This window comes from Dipodomys merriami, unplaced genomic scaffold, assembly GCF_024711535.1.
Source record: "Dipodomys merriami isolate MVZ:Mamm:240054 unplaced genomic scaffold, mDipMer1.0.p SCAF_10, whole genome shotgun sequence".
Taxonomy (NCBI): Eukaryota; Metazoa; Chordata; class Mammalia; order Rodentia; family Heteromyidae; genus Dipodomys; species Dipodomys merriami.
In genome coordinates this window covers 21709237-21718382 of record NW_027202271.1, presented here as the reverse complement: position 1 = coordinate 21718382, position 9146 = coordinate 21709237, and the positions used below count along the sequence as shown (strand labels likewise).

The 9146-nt window shown below is 57.4% G+C and overlaps 1 protein-coding gene across 5 annotated transcripts; it reads right to left on the bottom strand.

Moving 5' to 3' along the window:
• Position 1: 1 nt before the first annotated feature.
• Mbd6 (methyl-CpG binding domain protein 6) lies at positions 2-9098 on the bottom strand. 5 transcript variants are annotated; one of them, XM_069987325.1, is made up of 13 exons: positions 8930-9098; positions 5997-6060; positions 5677-5813; positions 5297-5399; positions 5001-5163; positions 3717-4772; positions 2922-3583; positions 2489-2642; positions 2170-2339; positions 1656-2066; positions 1502-1569; positions 1106-1169; positions 2-965 (listed from the first exon to the last, which is right to left on the bottom strand). In XM_069987325.1, the coding sequence occupies exons 3-13, from the start codon at positions 5787-5789 to the stop codon at positions 891-893; spliced, it is 3039 nt and encodes a 1012-aa protein (XP_069843426.1). In that variant the 5' UTR covers positions 5790-5813; positions 5997-6060; positions 8930-9098; the 3' UTR covers positions 2-890. The 5 variants fall into 5 exon arrangements, with proteins under 5 accessions (XP_069843426.1, XP_069843435.1, XP_069843453.1 ...); XM_069987334.1 differs by having other exon boundaries at positions 8934-8951; XM_069987352.1 differs by lacking the exon at positions 8930-9098 and adding an exon at positions 7070-7369 and having other exon boundaries at positions 1502-1554.
• Between the last annotated feature and the right edge of the window lie 48 nt (positions 9099-9146).

Here is a 9146-nt window from a genome sequence, read left to right as displayed (position 1 = left end):
CCAGAGTTTCAAAATATTCTCATCTGTTAAATTAAGAGTGTCTCCCATAGAAAAGCAGTGGAGGCCCCACAGGGCAAGTACAAAACAGAATTAAAACTCCCAAGGGTCTTGTCTTTACAAAAGAAAAGGCAGGAGGCAGCCCCTGGACAGCTGGTCATGCTGGCCGCTCCGGTTGGACCACGTTGCATAATCTTCAGTCGCATCATCACAACGTCTCTGAGCGTTTTGATGGGAGGAGAAGGGGCAGTGTAGTGTGTATGGGAGGAGAGGCCCAAAGGGCTCTCTTTGCCCCCTTACCCCCTTTTATATCCCAGAGGAAAGCCGGAGGCTACACCTTGAAATGAGGCTATGTGTTTCAAACCTGGGGACAAGGGTAAGAGGGGAATCTGTGCTTTGAGCAACCTGAGCCAGAGGCAGAGGGGTGTTGAAGGGGTGAGGGGAAGATGCATGATGCTTATTGCTTTGTACCTTTCACTGGGAAGGAGGGCAGCAGCCAACAGTAGCTCACAGGTTTGTAAACTGAGCCTGCTGGCTTTAAGAAGGGAGGCAATGAAGTCGAATTAAATATAAAAGAGTCATTTGTGCAAAAATAACTTAAACAAATAAAAGACCTGGGAAAGGGGTGTTCCCCTTAGCGCCTGATGGGGAGAGGGCCATATACCACCCCCCCAGGCCTTTTCAGTGACATGGCTTTGGGGGGAGGGGGTGAGCTTCCCTACCCCCTGCAATGGCTCAGGATGGGATTGTAGGGGAAGGAGTTGCATTTGTGCTCTGAGTGGGGAGTAGTGCCCCCACCCACTGTCCACAGGTGCACGTGGCTGGCAGGGGCTCCCAAGGCTCAGCACTCAGCTCTCCCCAATCAGGGTCAGATCCAGCTCCAGGTAGGGCTGCTATGGGGCCAGTTTCCTCCTCTTGTTTTTGGCAGGACGTCCAGGGCGGGCCCGGGGAGGCAGAGGGACAGCCGCCTACATGTGAGCAGAAGTTGAAAGTTGCGTTCAGTCAGCTAGAGAGCAGGAAGTCTTATTTATCCCCCCTCCCTCTAACCTATCCTTCCTCTTGCCTCATCCGTTATATACCCACCCACCCCACCCAAACACACACTTACTCGGGTTGTAGGGCTGGGTTCCAGGGTAACGTCCTGGCGGGAGCTATTGCTATTCCGGGTAGGGCTGCAATAAGGGGCACAGATGATCAGGAACACTCCCCAAGCACCATGTGAATTTCAGAAGGCTGGGTGGGAAGCTTTCTACATTTGGATAGTAAAGGTATAATATCTTTACTCATATTCAATAAATAAGTGCCCTTCTTGAAAACCAAGCCACTATTTGGGCTGTGGTATGGCTCAATAATAGAGCATTTGGCTAGCATATGCAGGGCCCTGGGTATGATGCCCAGCACCACAAAAACAAAATAATGAAAACCAAGCCACAATGCAGACATTTCTATAATCCCAACAAGAATTAAGCAAAGGTTAATATAATAGGGGTAAGCCTACACTCACTTGTATTTTCTTCTCCGGCCACGACGAGACTTTCTGACTATTCCCAGGGGCACCTGAGAAAAGACGGACTGTTCATGTGAAAAGTGAGGAAAAGGTACCAGATTTCAGCTCTCCTTCGGAGTCTCTCACCCCAGACCTCCATTACTCCACTCACCTTAAATTCCTCAGAATGGGGTCCAGGAGGGGGTGGATCCTTGGGCTCAGCACCCCCTTCAGCCAGCTCCCCATTATGCTGCCAGTGGTGGGTTCTTGGGGACCGTTCCATTTGTCCATTGAAGCCACCACGTGTCCCCCACTTGAGGGCCAGTCGGCCAGGCTCTCGCCGGCTGCCAGGCTTTCGGCCCCGGCCTGGCCTGGCCTCACCATTAATGCCCCTAAGTCCCCCTCCTCCCCTCCGGCCCCGTTTCCCTGACCCCCTCCCAGTGAGCAGCTCAGACACTGGGGGGTCGGGAGAACCGTGGGGTGGGGCTAAGGCACTGAGGGGAGGCCGGGCAGGCTCTGGTTCAAGGGCTGAAGTGGGGCTCTCAGAGGGCAGACAAGGGGCTTCTGACTGCTCTGGAGGGATCTGCTGGCAAAAAATAAGACCTGTTAATCTCAAATACAGCCTGCCATTCTGTAACACAGAAAGCCTTAAATACCTCCAAACAAATCCCCACTCATGCCCTCACCTGGAGACTCTGTAGCAGGCAGGCTAAGGGACTAGAAGCCTCTGAGAGAGGTGGAGGAGCTCCCCCCCCAGGGAGGAGCTGCAGCCCCAACTGACCAGAGAGAAGAGGGCCAGGAGGCTGCAACAGGCTGGGGAGGGTTCCAGGGCTGCTGGTCAGTGAGGACAGGTCACCTGTTGAGGAATTAGTCAGGAGTCTCCCCCAGACAAACCAATTAGACCCTCTTTAGGCTTTACCCAGTGGGCAGAGACTTTCTTCCCAATTCAGCCTCTGCTCCCAATGTTTCCTATTTCTCTTTCACACCAGAATTCTTCAGACTTACCCAGCAGGCTGGCACTCAGCAGAGGGCTAAGGAGTTGGGGGGGTCTCCCTGAGTTGGAGGGGGCCTTGCCCAGAGAGGAGGCCCCCGGGTCAGTAGTTGCCGTGGTGACACTGGAGGTAGGTGGTCCAGGTTGGGGGGCACTCAGGACACAGGGCTAAGGAAAAAAGATGGTTATAACATTTACTTGGGTAATAGGTTTGATGTAGCTCACAAACAATCCAACCAAATCTCAAGTGAGGTAGGCCATGCTTACTAAATACAGACTGTTCTTATAGCCATCCTACCCCCAGCCAAGATAAGCCCTCCCCAGAGGCCCTGAGGAAGAGCTCAAGCATGAATCTGAAAGACTGATCTGAAACGTGGAACAGGATTCCTAATTCCCATACTCCTGATTCCACCTTTTCCTGTCCCACCCCAACACCCCCATCCTCACCTGGGTGGGTGTCCCCGAGGGGGGATCCAGGCTGGCAGCCAGCAGCGCAGAATTTAAAGCTATGAGGGTAGGGGGGGCTGAAAGCGGGGGGAAAAGTAGAGGGGGCAGGTCTCCTAAACCTGAAAATGGCTCCCCACTTGGGCCCCCAGCTCCCTCTGCGGATCCCTCCCCATCCCCAGCTGTGGGGCCCAGGGCCAACAGGGGCAGAAAAGAGGCAAGAAGGTTGCTAGGAGGGGCAGAAGGTGGGGGGAGGAGGTCTGAGGGTGGTGGTGAAAGCAAAGATGCCACTAAAAGGGAAGGCCCTTCAGGCTCGCCAGGGGCTAGGGGTGGGCCAGGTCCCCCAGGTGGGGGTAGTAGGGGTTCAGGGGGTGGTTGTCCTCCTCCGCCAGCCAGCACACCAAATAAACTGTGGCTGAGTAATGGAGAAGGTGGAGGCTGCCCTAGACTCAAAGGAAGAGGCAAGGCCCCCAGCATCCCCGGGAAGCCAGCTCCACTCAGCGCCAGGCCCTGCTCAGGGCTGGGGAAAGGGAAAGCTTCCCCACCAGCCAAGGGAGGCAGAGGGCAGGCTGGGCCTGCCCCCATGCCCAGCCCGTCAGATGGGCTTTGAAGCACAGGGCTAGGGACTACGGGGGCTTTGGAGGCAGCTGGTGGGGCAGGGGCACCTGTAAAAGAAGAGAGAGATTCCGTTCCAAGGAGGCCCCCAAACCACCAAAGCACTCTCTATGCTTTCCCCCCAAGTCCCTCGCTGCATCCATCCCACCAGGCTGAGGAAGTACTCTTTTAAGACTCACATACCTGGCACACTGCTGAGGCTGCCACTGGTGGTCCCAGGCAAGGAGGGCTGGATGGGGTGCCTGGGCTGGGGAGGGCTCCCTGAGGAGAGGGTGGGGGGAGGAGGAAGGTGTGCATCTGACCCCAAAAGGTTAAAGCTTCCATCAGATTGGGAAGGGCCAGGCATAGGGAGTCCCAGCAGGGACAGCACAGAAGGAAGAATGGGTTGGGATGGCTCTGGAAGAGGAGGAAAGGGCTGGGGCACAGGAGCGGGGGCACGAGGACGGCTCCGTCTAGGAGTTTGAGGGCATCCCCCTTCTAGCAACCTCAAGACAGTTGGGGGCCGGCGGGGACGACGCTGAGAGGGACGAGGTGACAAGGAATGGGAAGCTGAGGGCGCCTGGGCACGGGGCCTTCGGCCCTGTAAAGTGCTGGGAGGGGGTGGCGGGGGATGCTGTGCCTTGGCCGCTGCAGAAAGTAGGCTGCTAGCAAGGAAAGGGGGTGCCCCAGGCCCCTCCACCGTGGGGGCCCCTCCCAGAGGTCCCAGGACCAGGGGCAGGTGCATAGTGGCTGAAGACACTGGTGGCTGAGTGGCAGGACCAGGGGGGCCAGGAGGGCCAGGGAGATTATTGCTCGGGGGCAGGGGAGGGGGTGTTAAGGCATCACTACAGTGGAAGAGAGGAGGATCTGAAGGTGGTGAGGAGGAGGCATGAGGGGCTGGAGGAGAGGCTAGGTCAGAGGGCACCAGGCTGGATCGGAGAGCTCCCCAGCTGTATGAGGGGGCATTGAGGCTGATAGCAGGTGGAGGAGGTGGGGCTGGAGAGGGGGCATTGCCCCTTGGGAGGAAACAGGGGCTGCTGCTGCTGCCCCCAGAAGGGACTGGGTCTGGAAGCCTTGGGGGTGAGAAGAGTCCCCCAGGGCCTGCTAGAGGGGGAAAGGCCTGGGGAACTGAGGGAGGTTCTTGGGGAAGGGAGCCAGGACCCCCATTAAGTGGAGTTGTAGGAGGAACTCGACAGGGAGGACGGGTAGAGGGAGGCCCTGGGGACACAGTGTGGAACATTTGGGGGCTTGCTCCCTCTCCTGCAATAAATGAGAAACAAAAGGTCAGCCTGCAGGTCCCCCCTCCACTTCCAAGTACTTTATCTTTTCCAATCCTACTTCCCACAATTTCACAACCTTCCTGTCCCTTCCTCTCACCAAGTAGCTCCCCACCAGACACATTTCTTTGTCCCTCTAACAGCTCTTCCACCACCACCACCTTCCAGGCCCTCAGGCTTCCCTCAGTGTGCTGTAAAGTAGAAAACTCACCAGGAGAAGAGTGTGAGCAGGTGGTCTCCATGCTGCGATACAGAGTTGCCATGGCAACAGCTTTCCGCCGGTGGTTGCACAGCTTGGTCATGTCCTCCTCTGATGCTGGCCCCACCCCAGCCCCACCCTGGGTCACCGGGGCCAAAGGGTCAAAGTTGAAAACCTGCACGGTAGAAGGCATAGGTAGGGACCCTGAGGGGTAGCATCCGTGTGCCCAGCTACTATGGCAGTGATTTACATTGTCTTTTGGTTTATCTCTGTACTCTCTGGCACCCCCCCCCCACCATGATTCTGACCTTGGGGACATTGAGTGGACACTCCAGACCACACTTGCAGGTCCCATCGCTGAGGAGGTAGCTCCGGGTTTGCTCCAAGGAAGACAGCTCTGTGCCACTTGGGCTGTGAGGGGACAGGGTCAGAGGGTATGGGGTTAGTTGGCAGCGAAGCAGGAGATACTAGTTCCTATGGCAAAGGCCTTCCCAGAAAGGGAAGACAGGAAGGATGTGAGAAGAAATAAAGAAGAGTCTTAAAGTACCAGTGATCTAGAGAGCAAAAAGCTGAGGAAGGAGGGGAGCAGAGCAATAAGACCAGAGATGGAAGCCTTGAGAGCAAAGGAAAAACAGGCAACTGAAAATCAACAAAGCTGATGGAACTTGGGAACTCTGAGGATTCATACCTGATATAGAGCACAACACCCTCTCGCACACAGCGCTGCCAGCCGATGGGGACAGATGTGGCCACAGGGCCCCCAGCTCTGTCTGCTCCACTGCTCTCATTGCCCCCATTCATTGTGTGTAATCAGCTCCCGCGTGCCTGATAACACAGACATCCATGTGGGTACTAGGATGATTAAATGAGGCTGGGTACCTGAGGGAGAGCTCTAGGAAAGCAAAGGTTGAGAGACCCAGAGAAACTTGGGAAGCCTCAGAGTTGCCAGGGGAACACCTTGGTGAGCTCAGGAGGAAGAGGAGTCCTCTGACACACCACCATGACTACCTGAACATCTCTGCAAACATTGTGGGGTCCAGTCTAAAGCCCGGGCCACCAGCTTAGCCCACACCTGTAACACAAGGAAAGAGAAGGGACTTTCAGGACTCTTCCTAGCTCAAGAGAGCCCCACAACCCAGGACACGCAAGGCAAAAGCCTTAATGTGAAACAAGTGCCTGTGAAGAACTCTGCTGCGTTTGTAACTACCCTTTCCAAGAAAGCCCCGTCCCTAGGGACCAGAGGGTCAGCACCTCAACTTCCAAGGACCACAAAATCATTGCCCAGTTTCTATACATATGAAGGGGACAATCCCCTTTGTCACATTACAGACAGAAGACTTCAACTAAAGCTGTGCACAAATTCCCATAATGCCAGGCCAACTAGGAAGTTTCCTAGTGTCAAGCCCCTGCTGTCCCCTCCCCCAAGGAAGATCATATAAAAAGTACAGATTACTCCATAGGTCAGCAAGCAGTTGCCCAACTGCCTGCTAGCGTGGTACCAAGAAAAATCCTCCCTCAGTCCATTCTATCAACCACTGATCTAGTTCATTTGGGACTTAAGAGGTAAGAATCACAGCTCCCCTTCTCCCAGGGTCCTGAGAAGCTCTAGAGTCTTCTCCTCAAGCCCAAGGCTAGGGGACTCAGAACCTCCTATCCCACTGGCTTCCAATTAGAAACCAGAGACCTTTCTCTCTGATGTGGGACGTCCCTGAAACCTGCAAATGCCCTCCCCACCTCACCATCGCTTCCACCCCACACTGACGGCTTCCAAACTTTCCCTCTCATCGCAAGGCGCCCTGTCACCCAGACTGCTTCCCTTAGCTTGGGGAGGAGGGGAAGGCGCACGAAGTAGGAAGGAACTTGGGGAGAAGGCGGGCGGAGGGTGGGCGAAGCACTGAAGGAAGGGAGGTGAGGAAGGCAGAAGTCAGGCAGTGAGAGAGAAACGGCGGGGGCAGGTGAGGGCGGGGGAGTGGGTTGGGGCCGAGGAAAGGGGCCGAGAGGACGCGGAGGGGGCAGAGGGTAGAGACTGCAGGGGAGGAGGGGGAGGGGGAGGGGCGGGGGGGGCCGGGCCCCGCACTCACCGCGGCCCATGGTTCGGCCGGCCCCGCCCTGCGCAGTCGCGGCCCAGAGGGTGAGTGGGAGGGGGGGTGGGAGGAGGGTCGGTGAAGCCCGAGCCTCCGGTACGGCCCCGGCCGGTCCTAGCAGGAAGCACCGCCGCCGCCGCGGATCACCGAGCGGCCTCCCGCGCATGCGCCATGGGGGCCAGGGGCAGCCCTGGGGATTCCGTTCCCAGAAGGCACCGCGCAGGCTGCCGCCACCGCCGCCGTCGCTGCCGCCGCCACCGCCGCAGCCGCCGCCGCCGCCGCAGCCCGGACGGGAGAGGGGCGGGGCCGGGCCCCCGCCCAGCGGACAGCAGCGAGCCAACAGGAGGGGCCGCAGTGCGCATGCGGGAGCGCGCCTGCCCCTCCCCCACAACCCCCCATTAATCCCCAAGAGAACAAACACCCCACGCGGCCCCCCCCCCTTCCTCCGCGGAAGGATCTGCGCCTCTTCCCAGGCCACTGGTGGCCAATCCCCGGCCTCCCCGGGGAGGGGCCTCTTCCAAAGCCACAATCTGTTGAGGGAGCCAGGAATGCCAGGTCCGGGAGGGGCCAGCCCCAAAAGATGAAAGTCGCGACTTGCCCTGCCCCGCCCCGCTGGCTTCCCGGGTGGTGTGCCGGGACTTGACCCGCTTCCCCAGGTCAACATGTCACAACACGACCTGGGCCTGTCAAGTCACATGACCTCTGCCTGTCACTGACAACCTGGTCCTTCTTTAGGCCAGATGGTCCAGCCCACCCCCACCTCCATTAACAGAGGGAAATGGAGGTCTGGAGCGTCGGAGCCGCCTGGCCAAGGACCTGTCACTGCCGCACCGTCCAGTCAATACCGCTTTGAGACAGCTTCTAGTGAGACAACGCTGGCTGCCCCTTGAGGGTCTGACAGGATGTCTAACAGGCCACCACATGGCCTCTTGTTTTCCCAGCGCAGGAAAAACATTTTGCACCGTGCTTCTAGTTTTGCTCAAGTTGCCTCCGAGTTCCTGGATCTTTTATTTTCACATCTCGTCCTTTAATTTACAAATCAGAACGGCAGGATTCCTGAGGAACTGAGGCTAGCGAGTGGGTTTCTGACAAGCCACTCCACAGCCGTCGTGCGTTCAAGTGCACGCTTCAGGCTTCAGGATCTACTGTAGGTCATGACCTCAGATACCTAGAAGGCAGGAGGCCAGCTCCTCAGGGGGGAGGCGCAGGACTAACTGGAGCCGTGAAAACGGAGAAGCTCGGTCTACAGTGAAAGACAGAAGAGCACCACAGGGACGGGGGGGGGGGGGCGATAAGTAAGAAATCAATCAGGTTCACTCGGTAAATTCTGGCTTTAGAAGGCTAATGAGAAACAAGGTAACAGTCAAAGGTGCTTCTGAGAGAAGTGTAAAAGGACTACAAGGTGATACCAGTATCTCGGCCTTGGGGGAATGCAAGGAGGCTGAAGAGTTCCTAGTAAAAATACTCGAGATGGTGTCAATCCAGGTGGACAAATGCAAACTTTAAAGGGCTATGTGCCCGTGAGCGGGGAGGGACCAGAGAAAATGGGAGTTCCTTATGGAGGAGGTAAAACAGGGGTAAATGCAGAACAGCAGCTCCTAAGAGGAAAACGCTGCGATGAGGTTCCATGCCTCAGCCTAAGGGTGGCCACGGTTGAAAGCCGTTGGGGCCGTTGGGTGCTGGGAGCTGGCGCCCCGCCCTCTCTCCTCTCTCCCACCCCCCGCACCTCCCACCACCCTCGACGTCCTCTTGCGCGTGCGCGCGCAGACACCGGTTGCCAAACATTGCATCATCCCCGCCCCCCGTCCACCCCTCCCCCCGTCCACACTCCCCTCCGCGCGCGCGCGCATGACTCACCCACCTCCTCCACGGGGCCTCGTGACCAAAAGCCACTTCCGGGTCCAAATCGACGTCGACTCCCAAGCGGGAGGGAGGGATGTGGGTGGTGCCGCAGGGCTCCTGAGTGGCTGATGTGAGGGCGAGGCGGGGTCAGTGCCGGCGTGCCGCTTTCTGATTGGTAGGCTTTTGGATCCCACCCCTGAGAGGAGGGCAAGACCATGGTAAAACATCGCAG

Bases quoted from the DNA above. Each gene is read 5' to 3' on its own strand.
- Mbd6 (XM_069987325.1), bottom strand. From the start codon at position 5,789: ATGAATGGGGGCAATGAGAGCAGTGGAGCAGACAGAGCTGGGGGCCCT. The intron at 3,584-3,716 runs GTATGTGAGTCT...CTTCTTTTACAG, and splicing joins CAGCCTCAGCAGTGTGCCAG to GTGCCCCTGCCCCACCAGCT. The intron at 2,340-2,488 runs GTAAGTCTGAAG...ATTCCTCAACAG, and splicing joins GCTGAGTGCCAGCCTGCTGG to GTGACCTGTCCTCACTGACC.